The 22,810-nt window shown below is 42.5% G+C and overlaps 3 protein-coding genes across 15 annotated transcripts in view; 1 reads left to right on the top strand and 2 right to left on the bottom strand.

The window, feature by feature from the left end:
- LOC308199775 (uncharacterized protein) overlaps positions 1-5,240 on the bottom strand; it is a 26,414-nt gene extending 21,174 nt beyond the window's left edge. The window contains exon 1 of the mRNA XM_080604413.1: positions 2,967-5,240. The gene's annotated coding sequence lies outside the window, so the exon portion shown is untranslated. The remainder of the gene's footprint in view (positions 1-2,966) is intronic.
- LOC308199771 (guanylate cyclase soluble subunit beta-2-like) overlaps positions 1-15,965 on the top strand; it is a 22,565-nt gene extending 6,600 nt beyond the window's left edge. For 4 of the 11 annotated variants that reach the window (XM_080604399.1, XM_080604395.1, XM_080604402.1 and 1 more), the window contains 9 exons: positions 1,669-1,885; positions 5,900-6,220; positions 6,953-7,101; positions 8,913-9,059; positions 9,342-9,496; positions 11,016-11,230; positions 11,319-11,441; positions 12,728-12,857; positions 13,694-15,965. In XM_080604399.1, coding sequence (XP_080460525.1) covers positions 1,669-1,885; positions 5,900-6,220; positions 6,953-7,101; positions 8,913-9,059; positions 9,342-9,496; positions 11,016-11,230; positions 11,319-11,441; positions 12,728-12,857; positions 13,694-13,748 — 1,512 coding nt within the window. In that variant the 3' untranslated portion in view covers positions 13,749-15,965. Of the gene's footprint in view, positions 1-1,668; positions 1,886-5,899; positions 6,221-6,952; positions 7,102-8,912; positions 9,060-9,341; positions 9,497-11,015; positions 11,231-11,318; positions 11,442-12,275; positions 12,870-13,693 lie in introns of those variants that run through there. The other 7 variants (XM_080604400.1, XM_080604403.1, XM_080604398.1 and 4 more) reach the window with 6 other exon arrangements.
- On the bottom strand, positions 15,160-22,061 carry CCDC195 (coiled-coil domain containing 195). 3 transcript variants are annotated; one of them, XR_013954936.1, is made up of 4 exons: positions 21,504-22,061; positions 20,341-20,602; positions 18,131-18,282; positions 17,151-17,288 (listed from the first exon to the last, which is right to left on the bottom strand). XR_013954936.1 is itself a non-coding variant. In XM_080604411.1 (3 exons), exons 1-3 carry the CDS (start codon positions 21,733-21,735, stop codon positions 17,156-17,158), a joined length of 627 nt encoding a protein of 208 aa, XP_080460537.1. In that variant the 5' UTR covers positions 21,736-22,061; the 3' UTR covers positions 15,160-17,155. The 3 variants fall into 3 exon arrangements, 2 of the variants coding, with proteins under 2 accessions (XP_080460537.1, XP_080460538.1); XM_080604411.1 differs by lacking the exon at positions 18,131-18,282 and having other exon boundaries at positions 15,160-17,288; XM_080604412.1 differs by lacking the exon at positions 17,151-17,288 and having other exon boundaries at positions 18,207-20,105.
- Positions 22,062-22,810: the final 749 nt, after the last annotated feature.

Consider the following 22,810-nt stretch of genomic DNA (forward strand, 5'->3'; position numbering starts at 1 on the left):
GCAGCACGCAGTCTCATCTAGTAGGAACTGAACCCAAAAATGTCTTTAGTTTCCAATTCAGCTCTCCTCTCCTATACACACACATTCTCTACAGCAGTGGAATTGCGTTTCCCTTTGCAGGGACTGCTCTGTGGCTAGTCTCCAAATAGCCTGGGTCCCCAACAAGCTACAATACTTCTTGCTCTCAGTGTTGCACAGAATATATTAGCTTAACAGAGGAGCAAAGAAAGGAGAAATTTAGAATGGGCCTGCAGAAGATAGCTGAATGCAGCCACTCAGAACCATGTTCTGGCATCATGCTGATAGAGGGCGTGTCACTGTCTATGTTAGCCAAAGGTTAGCCTTTTAAGACAGCCAGTCAGCATAATTTGATAAAAATCCTGGTGTAGAAAAAAGGCAAGTCCTGTAGCCATTATTGGTAGCTGTGTCAGAACTTCAATAACCCTGATGACAAGCAATGATGGCAGAGCGGGCATTTCTTTAGGAGTTAAGCTATCATATATGGTCATCAGGCTAAACGAGAATGACTGAAACCTTATATAGTAATGGTTAAAAGAAGAAATAAGAAGGTAACCATCCTTTAGAAAACTAAAAGTTGCCAAGACATTTTGTACCACAGTTATTTTCTTTTTAGAATGCAGGATGCGTGCTGGTATCTATTTCTCTCTTGCAGCTACATACAAGGCTGAGATGTTTTATCTTCATATATACATGTATGTTACATCGTGTGTATATCTGTATATACAATACATATAAAAGTATACCTGTTTAGTTTTAAATTTAGAAAAGCATTAGAGACATCCCTCTTGAACATTCCCATACAAAGCTAGATGTTCATAACAGCCATGGGAAATTAGGGCTTCCTGCAGCTGCCACGTGGCTGGAGAAGCAGGGCCAGGGAGCTGTGGGGGTTCTCTTACATCACGTGCCACCGCTCATCCCAATGAACTGCTACTGCTGTTAGTAGTTGGGGAAAGAAGGAAAGAAACTATAGTCTCCTCTCTCTTCTTTCTGTCCCCTAGGTAGTCCGAGGCTACAGCATAAATAATAAACTATATATATATATTTTTGTATGATCTGACACTTGCCAAATGAGGAAGAGAGCCCTGAATCACAATACAAATTCCCCATACTTTTCTGCAAACTTACTATAACGTTGATGCTCCTTAGGGAGCAGTGAGAGGATGGAAAAGAGTGAAAGATCCTCCTAAGTCTGAAACACTTTTTTCTCCAGAACGCTAGCAAGTATACTGAAAATTACTCCATGCATTATCGCCCTACAGTATATTGCCATGAAACAATGCACTTGCTTCTCCTTCCCTCAGTGGTATGCTTAAGTGTGCTGGAATCAACACAATTACATTAGGCCTACACAAATACAAGCAATAATAAGAGCAGACACCAGGGGGGGAGGGGGGTCGTTTTTAACAATTGATACTGAAGAGCATTTGGATAATAACGCCTTTCTGTGGGCTGCCTTGCTACGAAGAAAACGCATTCAGAGCTTTGCAGCAATATGCTAATAAGATAGAAACTTCGCTCAGAAATAATCTATGTAGTATAGCAAGGCTGGGTACATATACTTGTATAAACAATGATCAGCTGTAGCTTAGCCTGAAGCCAAACAGGATATGGATTATAACCCGTTGTCCATATTTTCTTTTTAAGCTCAGAGTGAAGCAAGCTGGGGTGAGCATTCAAAAGATTGTACCTGGCCTTCAGACCATGGGCATCTGCTTGGATCAGTATTTCAGTATCGTTCACCCAGAAGTACCCTTCAACATCTCTAGCATTCAGAAATTTATCAACAGCCAATTTGTTTTCCAGACTAGGAGAGAGATGATGCCAGAGTCATGGAAACAACGGCCAATGCTAGAGCTTAGAGGTACTTCACTGTTTTCAGTAGCATAAATGTTCATATTAAATGAAGAATATTGCTGGAGTTGAACTAATGCATTTCTATGGACTCCCAGCTTCACATATAAATAGTCTTGTTTTGCAGTGAGGAGAGGATTAGATGACTCTGTTTACAGAAATAGTACTTCAAGATGCTTGTAGACAAATTCTGCTATTACTTCACCAGAATTTGAAGGCTTTCAGTTAGAAATAATGGTAGTGTTCCCATTTGAAAGGCTTGGAAAGACTGTTTTGCTGCAAAACATGTATCTTTGCAGGTTTCCTGGCAACAGGGACAAGGCCAAGGTAGGATTAGATCATTTTCTGAACTACCTCTAGTCTTGGCCGTTCTCAGAATCAAAGAATTGACTCAACTCCAGCTGAGTTTGGGAGAGACCTCTGGAGATTACCCAGTCTATCCTCCTTCACAGCAGGGTCAACTAGAACAGGTTGCTCAGTACCATGTCTAGTTGGGTTTTGAATATGTTCAAGGACGAAGACCCCACAGCCTCACCCAGCAACCCATTTCAGCGTTTGACCACCCTTACAGTAAAAACAAAACAAAACAAAACAACTTTTTTCCTATGTTTAAATGAAATTCCCGCATTTCAATTAGCAGCCGTTGTCTCTTGTCCTTCCATTGAATACCACTGAAAATAGTCTTTTTCACTTCCTCCCATCAGGTGTTTATGCTTATTGATAAGCTCCCCCTGAAGCTCGTCTTCTATAGGCTGAACAACCCCAGCTCTCTTAGCTTCTTTTCATGTGATAGTTGCTATAAGTCTTCCTGGGTCCTCCATCCTTTACTACTTGAAGTAACATTTACTTTCTTCCAACCCTCGAGAATATCCCCCAGTTACCATGGCCCCTCAAACCTATCAAAAGTGGCCTCATAATGATGGTGGCTACCTCCCTCCACACCCCTGGATGCATTACATCAGGTCCCATGGACTTCAGTATGTCCAATTTTTTAAATATTTGCTAACCTACTGTGCCACGGATAAGTCTTCATTATTCCAGACTTCCCCACTGCTCTCAGAGGCATGGAATTCCTGAAGGATAATTCTTACCGGCAAAGACTGAAGCAGAGAAGACACTGAGTACCTTGGACTTTTCCATGTCCATTTTCAGCAGTTTCCTTGCCCAGTTCAGCAACAGGTCCATGTTTTCTCTACTCTTCCTTTTGCTGCTGATATAGAAGCTCTTCTTTTTATCCTTGATCCTCAGCATCCTTAGCAGATGCAACTGCAGATGTGCTTTGGCTTTTTTAACCCTCTTTCTCCCAACTTCACCTCTTGTATTGGTTTTAATTTAGTCAAGAGATCATTGTTCGTCCATGCAGGCCCCTGCCACATTTGCTTGACTTACATCATCTGCACATCAGGATTCACCATTCCTGAGCTTGGAGGAGGAGATCCTTAGAAATCAACCAGCTCTTCTGAACCCTTCTTCTTTCCAGGACTGTATCCCATGCAATTCTTCCAAGCAGATTCCTGAAGAGGCCAAAGTACAGTCTCATGATCTTGTTTTTTGCCTTGTTTGTTCCTCCTAGGAGCCTGCACTCCACCACGTCATGGTTACTGCAGCCAAAGCTGCCCTCAGGTTTCACATCTGTAGTTCCACCCTGTTTGTAAGTGTTGGGTCCAGCAGAGCACCTCCCCTTGTTGGTTCATCAGTCACCTGTGTCAGAAAGCTTACTTAGTCCAGAAACCTCCTGGATTGCTTGTACCTTTTTGTGTTGTCCTTCTAGCAGTTATCAAAGTAATTTTAAGTCCTCCATGAGGACCAGGGCCTGTGGACATGAAGCTTCTTCCACTTGTTTTAGGAAGGTCTCGCCTACTTTTTCTTCCTGAGCAGGGTGTCTGTCATCACAATGTCACCCACATTGGTCTGTCCTCTAATTCTTATCTATGCACTGGCTCATCACCCAACCATAGGCAGAGCTCCATGCACTCCCCTTACTTTTTCACATGAAAGGCACCTCTCCCACCTAGCCTGCCCGTCCATCCTAAAGAGTCTGTGTTCGTCCTTTGCAGTCCTCCAGAACTATCCGACCAAGTCTCTGATCCCAAAGACATGGTAACCCTGTAACTGCACACAGACCACTAGTTCCTCCCGTTTTACAGGCACTTCAGAGAGACACCCAGTCATGGTGATTTCCCATAATAGCTATGAGAGTTTCCCCCATGATGCTGCCCTAAGTATTTTTCTTTGCAGAGGTCAGAAGTAGTAATTTAAGCATTTATTCTGGGGCAACCTCAGCAGAATGGTTGTATTGTCACTCTCGGTTTTGGTTGGGATTCACAGCCAGTTTTTCTGTGAATCTCCCCAGTGCTTAACTAAGGCCTTCAGTTTCTCCGTGGACCTGTGGAAGGTGGAAGGGACACAATGCCAGCCCTCAGAGTCAGCTTCTGGTATTGCTGCCACCAGGCCCAGCATGGCAATACAGTGAGCTGTGTAAAACTAACTGTCTAGGTCTCACCTCCCCGTAGCTCTGCAAATCAGCATATCCACCTGAAATGGAATCACTTTGCATTGCTAAGAATTTTCTTTGATAAAGAAATTACTTCTTTGTACTTGGAACAACATTTTAAACCCAGCCAGCTAGCACAGGCAATACCAGTTCACAGATCTTGGATTACATGTTTGGCACATAAAGAGAATAATTAAAACTCTGGGCGAGCATTCCAGCAATACACCACAAAACACAGCGCTCCTGCCAGCACACAGTTCCAGATCTGTCAGGCAAAGGGGAGGGAAGGGGCAGGGGAAGAAGGAAGTGCTTAAAGATAAATTTCTGATAAAATTTCCACAGCTGGAGGAAAAGATGTCTTCCCTTGTGATTCCATGCATTTTGAGTCCTAAAATGTGAATACATTATTAAATTCTTAATTTATACCTCCGAGGGGAGTTATTTCGTACTGGCTGGGTTTCAAATATGGATAAAAATAAATTAACTGTGCTTTGATTTTATTACTTTTTTTTTGTAGTAGTGACATTTATAGATTGATTTGTCTTTTTTTTTTCCCCTCTCTTATGTTATGTAAGAGTTTACCAGTTGAAATTGTTGTAGCAACAAAGAGATTTTATTTGCTCTATTTTTATTGAGAGGGATGAGTATGGAATGATTCAGCTTCATGTAATTAACTGTAACAACACTTGCTTTAAGTATTCTATGACCTCGATTTTGCTCCTTTGTACTATATAATATGACCTAATTTTCCCTTCTCTTCTTTCACCTTTACGTGATGAGTGTCAAATCTGGTATTCCTGAGATTCAGAAAACATTAAGAGTTCAGGGGGACCTTGAAAAAAGTGCTGTTAACAAAACAAGGGACTTTAGCCACAGGTAAAAATTCTACTTCATTTCATCCAGTCAGGTTTAAAATAAGCAAACACAAAACAACAACAAAAACCCAAACCTGTAACCAAATCTCAACAAAGCAAACAAAAACCCAGTCCTCCTCTAAAACTTAATTCTACCTGTCAGGCATTTTTGTACCTACTTATTTATGTGAGCATAGTGACTGAAAGCTCCAGCTTCTGATAGGAAAACTTAATTGACTTTACTGGGGCCACATTTTACCCACTCTGAAGTTTAACTTTAAATGTTTCACTTAATCATTTTGAGTCTCAGTTTCCCTGTGTACAATGCTGACTCATTGGCTTCAGGAGGGATTCAAGGAGGAGAAGCAGAGAAAGGGAAAAATGTTTTGAACCCTGTGGTTCCTATCAAAGAGGAAGGACCTGAAACTTGGTTAGGTTCTGCTTAGCGGTTGTAGTGAGTGACTGCTTTCTGGGTCCTGAACTCTTTCTATTTACCTAGTGTACCTCATCAAAATAAACCCATCTCTAATTCCAAGAAACATTCATACCTGTAATGACCCAGACCATACAAAAAGTCACTGTCCTTAGAAATCATCTCCTAATAATATCAGTAATACCGAACATCACATGAAAGTCCAGGTTGATGAACACTCTTACCAACACTTGTTTTAAACAGGCCAGATGATCTGGATGGAGTCCCTGCAGTGCATGCTCTATCTCTGCTCACCTTTGCTTCGCACTTTGCACGAGCTAGAGGAACGACAGATGCATATTGCAGACATTGCACCTCATGACGTGACCAGGGATTTGATTCTTCTCAATCAGCAGCGACTGGCAGAGATGGAGCTCTCTAACCAGCTGGAGAGGAAGAAGGAAGAACTGCGAATACTGTCAAAGCACCTGGAAGAAGAGAAGAAAAAGACTGAAGCTCTGCTCTATGCCATGCTCCCTCAGCACGTGGCCAACCAGCTGAAAGAAGGGAAGCGAGTTGAGGCAGGTGAATGAACAGTATTCATTCATGATGCGTGACTCATGCACCAGGCATGATGGTGATAGAGACTGGGCACTGTCACAACCCTGTTGTCATTGTTGTGGAGTAGATTCTCTACTTAGTGAAACTCGTGGGTAGTAGATAGGAGGACCACAGCCCCTTAATCTTGATAATAACAGAGATTTGGAAGCTGTTTGCCAGAACTGTTCCCTAGGAGATTAAAGGTGTTAGCAGCTGCCCATTCAGGTGGCAGAATTTGGCGTTTCAACAAGAAACTGAGCTTTTGTTGTTGACAGGGGTACACAGGGAAATGAGAGCTCAAAAATGAAAGCAATAAAGAAATTGATGTTTACTGGAAATTTTTCCTAATTCCTCTAGTGTATCTATAATCCTAGAGTCATCATTATTCAAATTTTTCGTAAGGATAGCAAGTGAGAACGTGCTCAAATTCCCTTTAGTAAGCACACATATGAAGTTAGGGGTAAAGTGCTAAGTATGTCCTGAATGTAGGTGGACAGAAACATATTCAGATGTATGAATTGTTCGAGATGCACTATGGTTCTTATATTTGAAATATTCCTATATCAGCATCTTTCATATCCGGACACATATATTACAACTGAATAGTCTTATGTCTTAAAACAATGACTAGAAAGAAGTCGTTGCAAACAAGTCTTAAACAGATGTTGTGATTGTCCAGCCATTACAAATACTTACAACTGTTTTTTCTGCTCACAGGAGAGTTCAAGGAGTGCACCATACTGTTCAGTGATGTTGTGACCTTTACCAACATTTGTGCCCAATGTGAGCCTATTCAGATAGTTCTCATGTTAAATACAATGTACCTGCAATTTGACAGACTGACCACAGTGCACGATGTGTACAAGGTATGTGTTGACCTGTTGTAAAACAGGTCAGTATATTATTGTCTTTAGTGGGAGATAACCTCACAAACAACACCCAAATAACAGCTAGGCTTTGATTTTTTACTCATGGAGATCTTAGGCAATGGTGTATACCTCCTTCTGACCCCAAAGAGCATCAACTAGATCTCGACTGCAATGCCTGTATTGTCTCCAAACTGTGCTGGAAGGATCAGAGCCCTGGCAGACATATGATAGAGCATTATTAACAACTCCAGAGCTACCTAGATTTGAGCAGCCGAAGAGCTGATCCTAATTTTCTGTCTGTCCCTAGCACATTAAATATTTAGGAAGGCAGAAATAGTAAAGGGTGAAATCCAAATCTCATTCATTCCTTACTCAGGCAAGACATGCAGTTCATCCTGCAATAATTTGTACTGGGAAATCAGAAGAATTTCTGCCTTGGCAAGGAAACTGTTTTCAATAATTGAAGCAAGCAGGATATGGCCCACAGATTTTAGGATAGATTAGCATCATATTCCAAATCATACATCTTGAGTAAATTATCTGTCACTATAATAATCTCCTTTTGATGCCTGTATATAACTCCCATTAATATTGAAGGAGGTAACTAGGTACAGAGAGGGAGAACAAGATAACTATTTCAGGCATTTGAGAAAGAAATGAAATATTGAAATCAATCAAAGAAACTTGGCCCAAGCTTATAAATGTCTGAATTTATGAATAAATCTTCTTAAATTAAATCTCCTGCCACAGCCTAAAAATAATTAACATATCTATTTGCATTAGTAGCTTTTTACAGTTATTTTTAATTTGTTAGAGATGATTACGGGTATTACTGTGGGTCTTCAGCAGAAGATTTGTACAGGAACACATTTTTCAGGACTAATATACTGAACTGTTTTAAGTCATTATGTTAATGAACAAGCCCAACGATGAAATTACGTTCCTGCTCTCCTATTGGTGCTCATTATTAAGAAATCCAATTAATCTAATTTAATCTAATTTCTTACTTGCTGATGGTGAATGCAACAGTGAAGTCTCATAAGAGCAGTTTAGAAAATTTCCTGGCTGTGTAACAGTCTTTTACAATGGATTTTAAACATTTGAGAATTCTCTGTTTCCAAAGGGCCTGCTCTGTTCCCAGCAAAATCTCTGGTATGGGGACATGCACTGAAGTGTTTCTCAGGTGCCATAACAGGCATTTCAAGGAGACTGGGTGCATGTAGTAGGACTAACACTTCAGAATTTGTCTCACAGGCTGCAGCATGTTGTGGGAAAACATTCGATTGTAAGGAGGGATATTGACAAACTGCTTGGTTCACACTCTGCATTCTCTGACATCCTGCCATTGGAAACTGTAGGTGTCTTAATTTCATTTGAACCACTTCATAATAATCACCAGTGAATAGACTCACTTGATTTATTATGACTTTTAAAAAAAGGAATACACCGTTAAAACCAATTGTGAATTAGAGCTAATTAACGGCATTCAGCTATCAGATAACCTCCTGGCTCAGGAGTCTGTACTTGGGAATAGTTCTTTGCGTGTAGGCCTGCCCTGGTTAGGTGGAAGGCAAGGCAGTTTGACACTTGCACGGCATCTCTTACTCCTTAGGGTCTCTCACACTGTTATCTTAAATGGGTCAAGTAAGCAGAGACAAAACACACTGAAATTTTTAGTCTGGAGTCAAGGAATGAATCTTTGAGAAGGAAGAGGGATATGGTGCAGGTAAGGAGAGTCCCAAATAGCAAAGCAAGTTACCCGAACAAGATATGTGGTATACTCATATACTTGTCCTTCTCAATTAAAGGTGGAGACAATTGGAGATGCCTATATGGTCGTAGGTGGGGTTCCTGTGCCTGTATCCACTCACGCTGAGCGGATTGCTAACTTTGCCTTGGGGATGGTAATAGCAGCTAAAGGAGTACAGAACCCAGTTTCTGGAAATCCAATCCAAGTAAGTTGTTAACAAAAAGATGCAAATGTGTCTGATTCTTGGGTTGGGCTTCTGGTTAAAGTATTACAGTGGGACATCAAAGAGCTTCTTTTAACTTTACTGTGACTTTGGGCAAGGCCCACATGGGCATATTTTTCACCAAGAGCCTCTCCCTGTGGATATTTGGTATTTTAATGGTGTCCGCTGTTGTGTTAAGATGAACTTTTAGGTGTCTGGAGAGCATTAAGAAAGATGCTAAATGTTAAATGACATTTTTGGGGGGTGTTTTATGTCTTTGTAAAGATTAGAGTTGGGATCCATACAGGTCCTGTGTTGGCTGGAGTTGTTGGAGAAAAGATGCCTCGTTACTGCTTATTTGGAGATACAGTGAATATAGCTTCCCGGATGGAGAGTCACGGTGTCCCAAGTAAAATTCATCTAAGCTCCAGTACCTATCAGTGAGTAGCTATGATGAAAACTTTTCCTCTTAAAAGCTGCGCTAAAAACACTGCCTTGAACAGCTGCAGCTTTCAGATGTAGATGATGCTGTCTTTTGTCACTGATTTATGCAGCTTATAAAGAAAAATCACTGCTCGCAAAGAATTTTGTTCTGATTATTTCAAGTGTCCATATATATGGAGACAGAAGTTTGAAAGTCTTGATCCTAGAGAGTAAAAAAGATGAAAAAAAGTGGTAGCTTATTTGGAAGTAGCAATAATATGTCAATAATAGAAAGACAGATCATTTAATTTTACATCCTGCAAAATAAAATTTTAAATTTCTCTTATTGAGTATAATAATTTGTGGCAAAGCAGTTTTATTTGCACCTACTAAGGATAAACTGTATAAACCACTATCCTATTCATGCAGGGAGGAATTTAGTTTCCCAAAGCTTTTGTTGGTAAAAATTGAATATAACATTTTCAATAATTTTGTGTACGCGTAACATGTGCATGCAAGAGGTGGAAGTGAAGGTAAGCTACAAAGGAGGAGTAGAAAAACTGGGAATGTTATTAGGAAAGCCGGAGCTCAACTAGCCTTGAAATGAGCAAAGCAGGTTCAAAGGCAGTAAGAGGAGCTCCTGGTGCTACATTAACAGAAGAGTATAACTGAAGACGTGAACCTGCTGTGGCAGGTGATTTGGTGACAGTGCCCCAAATCAAATCTGAGTTACAATAGGCCTCTTTTGCACAAGTCTTCACTAATGAGGTCTTTAAGGCCCCTGCACCCAGGGTCGGGGTTCAAGGAGTAGGTGAAGTACCAGTATTGGAAGAGGATCAGATCAAGAATTTTTTGAGAAGTCTCAGTCCACAGAAGTCTATGGGAGCAGATTATGATGCATCCAAGGGCAAAGAGAAAGCTGGACGATGCATTACAGTGCTGCTGACTGTCATCTTTGAAAGGCTGTGAGGATCAACACCCTAGCAACCAAAGAAAGCCAGATATTATACCCATCTCCAAAAACAGCGAAGAGGTCACTCTGGGGAACTGTAGGTTAGACAGCCTCATGTCAGCCACAGTGCAAATCAAGTCCTCTTGAAAGACATTTTTGGTCGAAGCAGGTGATTGGGAATAGCCAGTATGGATTTACTGAGGGTAAATCACACTTGACAGACCTGATTGCCTTCTCTCATTGAATGATGAGACATAGTTCTGTCTAACTGATATTGGCTGCCTCAGTTCTTAATTTCTATCTACTGGTCAGAAAGAACATTCCACCATCCCGAAGTATTTGTCTACGTGATCCACTAATTTTTGTAAGGCTGTATGTATAAAGCTATAAAAGCAAATTAGGCTTGAATAAACAGTTGGAACAAATTATCTCCATGGTTCATGGTCAATATCATGTTTTTTTCATTTTTTTTCCCCAAATGGTCGTGATTTGATTGCTTAAATTATAATAGCTCTTCCGAAACAACAGTGCCATTTTTTGCTAGTCCTGAATTTTCATGTGTCATTTTGCTTCTGATATTTTAGATGCCTAAAATACAAGAATTTTGAGATGACTGAAAGAGGAGAAATAGAAGTGAAAGGCAAAGGGAAAATGCACACATATTTCCTCGTTAGAAATAAAGCTGCAACTGAGAATGAAATTATGGGGAGGCCAGTAAAAGACTTAGATTCTGGCCATGCATCTGTTCAGTCCTTTCAGGAAGGCAGGACTGAAACAGCACCAAGTTCTCATCAGACAGGTAGAGTCAACTTGATGTATCTCTCTCTTCTTAAAGAAACAAATGTTAATACAACTCACTTAAATATCCCTTTCTGTTCTTTTTTCAGTTAATCAGACTCAGCAAGAGAAGGACCAGACCACAGCCATTGCAATGAAGTATATTGATGGTCCCACAGATGCACAAAACAGTCTCAAAAGAAGAAATCAAGCAAAAAATGCAGATTTAACAGGTAGCTATTTAGTTACCATTTAGAAAAGGCAACAGAATTAGAGAGTAACTGAGGCTTAATCTTGCAGCTTCATCATATTCTTCTTCTGAATAATAATGGTTTTATTCAAGCCAGAAATTCATGGCAGTAGAATTATAGAATGGCTCAGGTTGGAAGGGACCTTAAAGATCATCCAACTCCAACCCCCAGTATATCCATGTTGGTTAAACTAACCATTCTGCACATAACTTAGGGCCAAACAAATTCACCTTCAGAACAAACCGAGGTGTTACTCGTGCACTAGGGAGAAGGAAGCTGACATAGCTGTCAGACTTCAGCGTCTTTCTGATAATGCAAACAGAACTGATAACTGTTAGAAAACTTTTCACATGGATAGACCCAACTGTTCATATATGCATCTTTTCCTAGAAAAGCTGCCTTTTTTAATGAAGTTATAGGGAAGCCCTTATCAATTCAAGCCCGAGAGAGGGAGAGACCTCATTAGCTACGCAGCTTATCAATTCTCAAGCCAGTCTCCTGCGGGGTTTAGAATGATTTATTGCCATGCCCATGTTCTACAATCAAAGCTCATTCTCATCTGAAGTAGCTGATACTGAGAAAGAGATGATGGATTTAATGCCATAACAGGCTAATCTAAAGCAGCAAGTCTTGTAGTTCTATTTGCATCATTTGCAGATTTTGTACAGACTAAAAATGTTGTCATTGATTACTGGAAAATATTTTACTCCCTTCCCACCTGCTTAGAGATGGTAGTTAATCTAATATGTGATGTGCAGACAAACAGAAACCTCTGTGGTCATTAAAATCTCACACTGAAGGAGTGTTTCTTTACAGGCAAAACTTATGATTCAAAAAGCTATGGAAGTCTCCATGGCAACCAGCATTCAGATGATGCTCCTTGTCATCCAAACAGGGAAAGAGCCAAACCAGCTACCGAAGAGCCACAGATTAGAAATGTTCGCTCCAATTTTTGCAATCTACTCTAAGTTTCTTACTTTATACATGAAACAGAGCATTTTTCTTATGATTTACTGCATTTTCCTGTTGTGGGACTGATTTTGTATATCAAGTACCACATGATTTTGTTTAAAAAAAAAAAAAATTTCATCACAGTTGTCAGCAAAAAGAATGAAGGATATATATTTTTTTAATCAATCTACACATGCCATATAATATTCTCAGTGGAGAATGAAACCACCACAAGAGACTTTGAAGATGTATTTTTCAGCTTCTGCTGTGTCTTTGAGTATCCTTATGTAAAAACCACTGTTTGGTATCTCATGCAGCAATCGAGAAAGAGGTGACTCATACAACTAGAAATATTCCTACTCAAGTGAGCACTTGCAAAAAAAGCAACATTCCCCGAAGTGACCATCTGTCTAGACTTCAGCACAACCAATATCTTCCCTGTGTAAGGTCAGCAGAATTTGATCTACTATGACGACAATTTAATCTCTTAACAGGTCTTTTGTTGGGTTGAGGCATTGTGCAGTAAAAGTGCAGAATAGATTTCTGTCATCTAATACAACCTGTATTTTTCCATCCTGAAGAGACAATATTGTCTACTTTATAGCACGTAACAGTAAAAAAAAGCACAAAATAATCTGCAATCTTTAAACCAGCTGTCCACGCTGTACTTAGAAGATCTGAGAAGGAAATGCACGTAGTGGAATTACGTAGCATCAAATTCATCACACTGCTGAAGGCTTGTTCGAGGCCCGTGAACTATCTGAGACCTTCAGATGAGTTTCAAGTTTATTTCCCATGGTCTCACTCCAGGTAAACAAAAATAAAGTTTGAGAACTACAGAGGGAGCGTGTCAATGCTGAAATTAATGCTGCTAACATCACTGAAAATAACTGTTAAAGATCAACATCATTTACCTGGTGTCAGAGGCTCCCTCGCTGAATCACTTCCATGCTGATATATTCTTAGAGTGCACCTAATCAGAACCGGTAGAGAAAAATTGAAGTTCAGCTGTCAAGGGTGTAACATGCAGGAGCAAAAATACAGTAGATAAGAAGATTGTGGAAATCCAGCACATCATAAATTGTCCTCTCCTTCCTTTAAGTGGAACATGGAGTAGATGAATGTGCTGAGTTTTGGGTGACTTTGATATGCGATGCACCCTGCACACTGATTTATTATCTTTGGGTGTAGATTCATTGTCTTAAGTACGCAAACATGAGACCCATATGAACTTTGAGCAAGAACTCACTGGAGAAGATGATAACGTTACTCCTCTGTTACAGTCTGGAGCATCACATTTCCACCCCCCGTGTCAGTGGCAAGAGTGAAGCCCTTTAAACAGCAGATGGAGAGGTAAGACTGATGAAAGGAATTGCCTCCTCTCTACAGTATTAACAAGATGAAATTTCACCTAGCTAGATTTTCTTTTTAAACCCACGAGACAGGAGCTGTTTTGGCTGGGTGCTCTGTGGTTCTGTCTATGCTAGCGAGTAATGCAGACCAATTGAGGTAGATGTGTAGAGTGAAGCTGTCAGTGCTGACATCCACACATCAGGTATTTCAGAGGGCTTGCTCATGTGGTCCCACACACTGAATACCTTTTAGCTTTTGGAGCACCTTATAAGTGCATCTTCTGGCTTCGTGTCATGCAGCAGGGATCCGTTCATGCACTTTGAGACCACTCTACAATATGAAACAAAGTACAGTTAAGTATGACTAGGGATGTCTCCTGACACTGACTAAAATGTAAATACAGATGCACCCTTTAACATTAGCACTTTCAACAACAAAACAGGACAGCACCAGTCTGGAAGAGTGCAATTTTATGACTGGCAGGATTTATTTATTTATTTATTTAGAAGGATTTTGCTGTCTAGACATTGCTCATTATTTTGGGGAGGGTTGTATCAGCTGTAGGGTGAAGATGCGTCTGAGCATTATTATTGTTAAATTGGTTTTACCAATGACGTGCTTGTGTGCTACCCTCAGACACACATCTAAATTTCACCTTAGTAACTCCCCCCAACATGGAGCACCTTCCAGTGCTCACAGTTTTGCACTTCTGTGTTGTGACCATAGTTTTAAAAAGTCTTTTCTAAAGAAAGGTAATACCCAACTTCTCTCTCACTCACGGTGAATCTGCCATAACAGTTAAATTGCTGCTGTCCCACTGATTTAACTTGAGAATTTACTCTGACAAGATTTTTTTTGCCTCCAACCTAGAGACGCATTTTACTACTCTTGACTAGTCATGCTGATGAAATGGAGAACATGTCATTTAACAAATGGCAGTGGTGGACTTGGTGTTTATCTGGACTTGCTATGGATATATAAAGCCACTTAGCCCCAAGCACAAGGGTTACACAGGAGAGAACATCTCTTAGAGGCCGGTGCTAATGCAGGAGGGAACCTCTTGCAAGAAGGCCAGGGCCCTTCTGACCTTTAATGAATTCTTTATGGGAGGAAGAAAGAAAAGGACCATGGCTTAATTGCTGCCTGCATCTCTCTGCCCAAATCTAGCTTTGCTTATACCTGCCCTTTTCGCACTGACCAATCTATGAATATTTAATATTGGAATGTGTTAATTGCCAGTAAGTGTGCCATGGTAAGATACTTTATGCTGTACTTCAATAAAATTGATGTGCTCAGTGGTTTCTCTGTGGCCTCTGCTGTATCTGGTCTTCTGCTGCTCTGCTGGAGATGTGGAGCTGGGTCAAATCTGAACACCCGCTTTTAAAAATTAATGTGCCTGTACATCATCCTGTGTTTCTAGATCTGTAGGTACTGCTAAAGACTGAAATAATGCAAAAATACCATTCAGAAGTATTTTTTTCCATTAATATACTGACTGCCATTTTTCAGTGACTACTTTGATTCATTTCCCTCTTTTTCCTCCCACCTTTTTTTGTTCTTTTTTCTTACAAATATACAAAAAATTGTTAAGATCATTACAGCTCTAATGAATGTAAAGTGAGTTTAATTTCTTGACCATGCACAGTTATGCATTTTTGTGACATCAGAATCAGCACACTACAGTTAACATTGTCAGAAGCTAGAATGTGTGAATACAGTTTTCATTGCAGTGACTTACCTACATTAAATTGACACAAAAAAGGTGAGAGAACAGAATTTCCCACTGCCACTTCATGGATGCTGAGGCTTAGAGAATTTAAAAGCTGAGATTTTTGAAAGCTGTCTAGAATCTATGGATTGCCAAATCCCATTAAATCTGGTTTTAATGCATGAAGTTTCAAAAGCACTTGGGTGCCTTAAAAGTTTAGGGGCCAGATTTTCAAAGATATTTGTTGTTACTTTGGTAAGTGAAATCAACTGGATTTAGGTACTTAACACGTGTCTAGTTTCTGACAATAAAGCTTTCATTAAAACATTTAAAAAGCATTTCCCTGTCAGTGCTTTCATAAATTAGCAAACTTTCCAAACTGTACCCTCATTTGCTGGGTGTCCTTGATTAAACACTTACAACATCAAAATGCAACTCTGTATGGACCCATGCTGGAAATAAAATTCATAAATAAAATAGCGGTGAAACTGAAATGATTATTTCATTGGTGAGAATATATTAAAAATGTACTTCAGTATACAAAACATCATGAATTTCAAAATCAAAACGGAGCTTATGTTTTTGTAGAAGTATACAACATCACTGAAAGTCAAGATGGAATTTTTCTCTACAAGCTCACTGCTTTCACTTTTGAAGGCTCAAGAATTTAAGAATAGACCATGAGATGACAATGTTCCTAAATGTTACCAATATCTACTGTTCATGCATTCTATGTGCAACATTCACTCATCCATGCTGCCTGTACATAAAGAAATAGCAAGGTATGTATAGCGGTTTTGATCCATAAATACCTGTAGTCAAATTAAACATGGGACGTTATCTTTACTCATATGAAACCTAAGTTAGCAAGCACTCCTCATTTTTTACAAGCTGTCCATAGTATTTTCTTACATCTATTTTGCACCAGTTCAATGAATGTCTGCTACTGATTCTTGATCTGAGATGTGTTCCAAAGCCAATCCTGAAAAATTCTGCTATTCAGAATCCTTCCTACTTTGGCTTGGTATGTGGCCATCTCTGACTGGATGGACACACCAGGTCAGAAACAGATTTGCAGTCATATTTTCATATTGATTAGTATGTATGCTCCCCTGTCCTCCCCTAGAGGTGAACCTGCAGTGGGCATTAGCAGTCATTGTCCATCTTTGCAGAAATTGAGTAATGTTAATTGATTCTGTAACATCCCCTTAACTTTGCTATATTGGTGTTGTGAAGCTTTAAAGTTCTGAGTGCAGAAGAGTCCTCCCAGGTTCTTAGCAGCTCTTATTTTGTCATTTGCAACAAAGACCTTTCTGGCAAGAGGATCGGTGAACACAAGAGGTGACTTGGTTTCCGTTTTTGTGACAAACACAGCAAAAACAGCTTTAACATCCTGTTTAAAGCAGTCCTGAGGTGAGAGAGCCTTGAGAGATGTTGAGCAGAAGCTGCTTTGTGGAGGATCCTTTGCTCTCACGTGGCTTCATTGCAGTGTACAGGCTTTCAGCTGATTTTGTCATGGCCTCCATTTCCTTGCTAAACAACAGGCCAGTGACCCGACACACAATCTAGGTGATTCTCTGAAGGCAACCTGCCAAAGCGTTTTGCAAAAAAGGAACCTGACACATAGCTATCGTTTAAGGCCAATTTATCTCAAGAATCAATGGGCCTTTAAAAATTCACCAGCTCACATATCCTTTTCAGTGATGGTAGTTAACTCTTTTGTGTCCTGATTTTGTGGGCTTTTCAGAGAACCTTGATTTTCAGCACATGATGACACATCCATTGGTAAAAGGAAACTAACAGCCTTTACTTTACCCCTGGAGAAAAATGAGAGAGGATTATGAGGATTAGAAATATATAAAACATGCAAAGAAACTCAAAAAAAGAATCAAACAAAAACAACAACAAAAAACAGCTAACAAAAAAACCACCAGCAAGCAGAAGGTAAATGCTGTCAGCACTTGCATGATGCGTGGAGGCAGAATTTCCTGCCCTGCTCAGACAGCTCACATAGGCTTCCCAGGGGGCCAGGCACAGTGCTGCTGTCTGTCTGTCTGCTGGAAGCATCTGCCTTTTTCCATTGAGCCCGAGGGCTGTCTGTCAGCACTTGGCTCCTATGTACAAAGCCCAGTGCGTGCAGATCCCTCAGGTGCCCTTGCGTCTGTTGGGTGTGCCTTGTCCAGGGGCCCTGCCAGTGGTTTTTTACATGCACAGGTAGCCAGCTCCTGAAAGTGTGTGTGAGAATGGGTGTTTTGAAGTGGTGAGCGTGTGCATGCGTGTGTGTGTGGTAAATTACACGGATGGTGAAAGCTGTGGTGGAAACATGCTCCTTTGTGTGTGCCGAAACTGGCTGTTTGGCAGGTAAACAGACTGGGTTTTGCAGAGATTCTGTTTGTTTGTTTTTGCTCAGAGTCTCCTCTGCAATCACTGGCAGCTCCTTCTGCCCCTCAAGGAACACGTGAAAGGAAAACATGAAACTGTGGAAGTACTCTGTGATAGTTACCGGGGGTGTCCCTGGCCTCAGCAATTTCCTCAGCCCTTCGCACCTGCCAATTAGACCTGGAAAGTGAAACCAACAGGCAAAGACAGTCCTACCCAGCTCATCGGACTGAGGTGCAAGTCATGCGCAAGCAGTGTGTTAGTTTGCCAGAAGCTTTACCTCTGGTTGAGCCAGGGATCTGCACTGTGGCATTGCTGAAAAACATTGTCCTCTCCTCTGCTCTGGATCATACACGTAACTCCATCAGGCTACGTACGAAACCATTTCCTTGTATGCGAGCTTGATCTTCCAGCCTGCACAGCAGCCATTCCCTGTTTGTCATCACCAAACAAAATACACACACTGTGGTCTAGACAAATGCCAGCAGCGCAGGTGTGCCAGCCAAACGTGCCAGCACAGCCAGCAGCGTGCCGCTGGTGCCCTCTGCAGAGGCTCCCTTGAGGCCAGAGCTCCTCAGGGACTTGGGACGCAGCTTGGTGAGGTCTGTACCAAGGCTTTGTGCATTTTGTGATTTTACTAAGATAGCCCTGAAAGCAATTTCAGCATCTCTTATCCAGCCTGGTGTATTAAAAGATTCAGTCTTTTTCATTTTCAACAAATTGTGGGAATCATGGTATAAACAATGATTGTATGAATGAAAATGTAGACCCACAAATTGGTGGTGATTTGGTGGCAGTGCTGGTATTTTATTCCCGGGCTGCAGCTGCACTCTAGATAAATATAAGGTTATAATCCTGAATAGTCACTTTTAAAGGTAACAATATTCAGCATCTCATATACAATTATAGTTTTAGAGCAAAATTCACGTACAATAAACAAAGAATAAAACACCTATCACAGAACAGCATGCAGGCAAGCAAAAATGCCATCACTGTAAAAAATTATGCTTAATTAGCTTGCTGAATTCATTGCTACAAATTAACCTGCTAGTTAAAGGCTTACTAGGATTTCTGCCTGTGTTAGCCATTTCTATGTAAATGGCAACAACCACTATTATGGGCAGAAAATATATTAAACTTTTTCTTCATATGAAAATCACCAAGCTTCGAGCTTCAGCATATCAGCCATTTTTTAATAGGGTTAGGTAAAATGCTCTGTCCATAATTATTTCTTCTGTTAAAGCAGCCAACAGCGGGTGGACACGAGCCCCTGTGCCAGACTCACTGCTGGCAAGGCAGCTGTAATGAGAATGATAAAACAATCTGCAACACTCCCCTGCCCATTAGGTAGGCAGTGCTTTTCATCTACGGGCCCCAAAGCATCAGTTAGAAGACACCTATACTGCTAGCTCAGAAACAAAAACTCTCTTTCCCTTAGGAGATAGCCAGTCATTCCCCTGCACGCTGACCGCGTGTTTCCCAACACAAACGCCTTCCAAGTGAGGTGCTTTCAGGGCACAACTTGAAGTGTTTATGTGCTTTGGGAGTCTGCAGTTTGGCAGAACTCAGTGAAGTGTATGCTGAAACCCAGAGCTACGGGGTCAGGGCGCTTTTGAAAATGATACGAGTTCCCTGCCAGGGTCTAAATTTAGGTGTTTAAATGCTGTAAAGCATCTGACCCTCAAATGTCCTTACAAGAAAACATAGGTGTAGGTGGGCAAACCAACGGATTTCTCCTGTTTAAATGCACGCTCTGAGGCCATTTGGACTCTTTCTGTTATGAGCACAGCATGATCAGCACTAAAAGGAGCGATCTGAAGGGATTCATACTGTGTGCAACAGCACCGGGAGGGCGCTGATGCTGTCACGTATCACAATCGCATCATTAGCGCTTTTACCTTTGATTGTTGCCGTGCATTGGAGAGCTTTTCATCAGCGAGCAGGGATGCTCAGGACTTGTCCGGGAGCCATTTCACTTAATTTAGAGCCCTGAGAATATTCTTCTCAAGGCTGAAAGCATTAATTTGTAATACTTCAGTTACAGGGGCAAAATGATACAGTAAATCCACATTCACGAATCTCATTAATCACACTTTCAGAAGCATAGCTCAGAGTGTCTCAGTATCTTCATGCTTTTTGTTCAAAGTTTAAAAATCCCTTTGAAGCGTTGCTTGCCAGAACTACGCATCAATCTGCAAAACTGCCTGGCTGCCATGGGGAGATCTCAACCCCTTTCACTCTCCCCTCATCTGCTCCTTTTAAAAAAAAATATATATAGAAAATTTAAACCACTACCACCGACAATTCCACAGATACTGCAGGGAGGAGCAGGACGTCCCACTCTAAACAGACCTCCCATCGGCTCAGTGCCCAGAGACATTTGAGCAATCAAAGATGTTGCTGCTGACAAACTGAATCCCAAAGCAACACCCGTGCATATTACTAGGTAGAACCAGCCAGCCCAGGCAGCTGTGAAGGCAAACCCCCTACCTGCACCTGCGGACGTGCTCCTGGAACAGCTTCATTTTGTTGGAACTGCTGCTGGAGAAGCAGTTAGCTGGGGTCTTCCCAAGCCCTTTTCCCTCGTCGCCGGCGTGCTGTGCTGCTGAGGGACAGGCGGGCAGCTGAGCCCTGCCCTGCACCTCAGGGAGCCCGCTGCTCGGTGGCCTTTTGCCAGCCCTGTGAGGCCTCGTGCCAGGAGGAGCGGGCGCAGACGCAGCGGTGGAGTAGCGCCGCACGGTCATGGTGGTGTCTGAGGAGCAGAGAGAATAGCGGAGCCGGGAGCAAATACAGCCAGCCGCCAGGAGAGCCGGGCCTCGAGGACATCGCTGGCCAGCACGCAGGCTGCAAGGGCCGCTGCAGCTCGTCCCGCACGCTGCGGTAACGCCGGCACGCTGAGCTAGGGAACTTTGCAGCTTGCTGGCGAACTGGACTTGACAGACACAAGGGGAGGGGGTGGCCACTGGCCTCCAGCACATACGCCTACCAGCCTGACCCTGCTAATAACCGTATCCAATTCTGGACAGGTATTTTTCCCCAAACAACATTTTTGATCTTCCTGCTTCATTAAATCCTTCAGGAGTGCCAGCTAAACTACAAATGAGGAAATATTCCATTTTTTCCCCCAAATTGGGAAGAGACAGCATTCCTATTTACTGCCCCCCCTCCCCCTCAGCCAAAATTAACCACAAAAAGAAACTGCACCTCTGGTGTGACATATGCAACCCACCAGTACTTGTTACTATTTGAAGACTTTTCTCAGCCTTTTCTAAGGCAAGATTACCACATAATGACTGTTGGTCCTTTATGTCTGAAGAGACAGGGGACCCAAACGCGCATCAAGGTAGTCTGTGCCCACAAACACTCATGGCAGTAAATCAAATTCTGCTTCAGCAAAGACAAACTGAGCTTCCTGAGGTGAACACCTCACTTGGGGAGCCGCCAAGCATCGCACTAAGCCCATGCGGGCACCCCATAAGATCACAGAGTTAGAAAACTGGCTAAGGGGGCTTCGGGTGTGGGCACTGAAGGAGGCCAGAGCATGTTGTGAAGTCAGCTAGCCATACAATGGCTGGCTCACCCCCCTCTCCCACAGATCAGTAACAACCAAACCAGAGGCCCCGCTCGGGTGGCACACAGCGGTGTCACGGTACCTGCCTGCTCTGACGGTGCAGCTGCAGGGCCGGCCGCCGGGCCTGGGCACGGGGCCGCGGGTGAAGGGTCTGGCCGTGCCGTGGGGCCGGTGAGGCTCCCACCTCTCGCTGCCGTGGTGCTCGGCCCGCAGGCCCGCAGCTCTCCCCTCAGGGCCCGGTTCTCCCGCTCCAGCTTGTCGATTTGGGAGCGCATCTTGCGGATGACCTGGAGGAGGTGCATGTTGCCCTCCATGGCCCTGCTTGCAGCAGCCAGCCTCCTGGCCCCCTCATCAGTGACTCCTCAGCCAGCAGTAAGCTCGCCCTGCTCTTAAAGCAGAGCCCGGGCCCTCTTTCACCACCACCGGGGCAGGTGGAAGTCGTCAGGTTGCTAAGAGAGGGCCCATGATTTATTCATTCCCTGTGTCATTTTTCACAGCGGCTCACACAAATCTCTGACAGCGCTGCTGAATTATCAGAAAACCCTTCCCTGTCCCTTCCCTCGCCGTGGGGCTCGGGTTTTCTCCAGAAGGACCAAGACAGAAGGGTCCGCCTGGAGCCCACGTCCCTTGGTTGATCTGTTCAGCCCACCCCGTGTCTCAGCAGCACTGAAGGAGGGGTCGGCATTTCCTGCACCACCAGATGAATTGTTTATTTCTGTTCTTTGCATCTGGAAAAGAATTAGCAGTTTCTCAAAGGGAAATCAGATTTCCAAATGAGCTAAAATCACACAAGGCCCCTGCTATCAGCTGGGCTCAGCATGGCAGCAGCTGTGAGGGAAGAGGGAGAACCAAAGCCCCCCTGGGGGGACAGCAGGCGCCGCTCCGTGCCCTGCTGGCTGCTTTGGCAGCTCACTCAGGCGAAGCACCCGCCCCAGCTCCTGGGAGCGTAAGCAGAGGCAGATCAGATGTGAATCTGCATCAGGGAGGGGAACACAATCCTCATTGCCTAGTCCCTAAAGGTATCTTTCTGCTGGCAATAAAATGCACAAAAATCTCACAAAACATGTTGTCTTTCCCTCTAATGTCAGAATTTAAAAACCAAGAATGCCAGAAAGCCAGCATGAAAATAATTTAAAGCAGCTTTCACTTTGAGACCATTCAGACACTTTCCACTAGCTTAAAAGTGGCTCAGGAATATCTGAGGAAAGAGGCCTTCGGCCACACACACTTCACTGCCAGAGGCCCATGGAAGCTTGTGCAAGATGCTCACAACAAGAGATACACCTTATTCGAAAAAAGCAAGTCCAGTAGCTCAATCTGTGCTCACTGACAGCTCTCCAGCACCGGCTTCAGATTCACATTTCTGGTTTTCAGCAAGTAGATCGGGTA

Source organism: Anser brachyrhynchus (genome assembly GCF_964034855.1).
Source record: "Anser brachyrhynchus genome assembly, chromosome: 9".
Taxonomy (NCBI): domain Eukaryota; kingdom Metazoa; phylum Chordata; class Aves; order Anseriformes; family Anatidae; genus Anser; species Anser brachyrhynchus.

Coding starts and splice junctions, on each gene's coding strand:
- CCDC195 (XM_080604411.1), bottom strand. CDS start 21,735: ATGGAGGGCAACATGCACCTCCTCCAGGTCATCCGCAAGATGCGCTCC. Junction 20,603..21,503: donor TGCACCGTCAGAGCAGGCAG/GTACCGTGACAC, acceptor TCTGCTCCTCAG/ACACCACCATGACCGTGCGG. Junction 17,289..20,340: donor GAGCACGTCCGCAGGTGCAG/GTAGGGGGTTTG, acceptor ATTTTTCTCCAG/GGGTAAAGTAAAGGCTGTTA.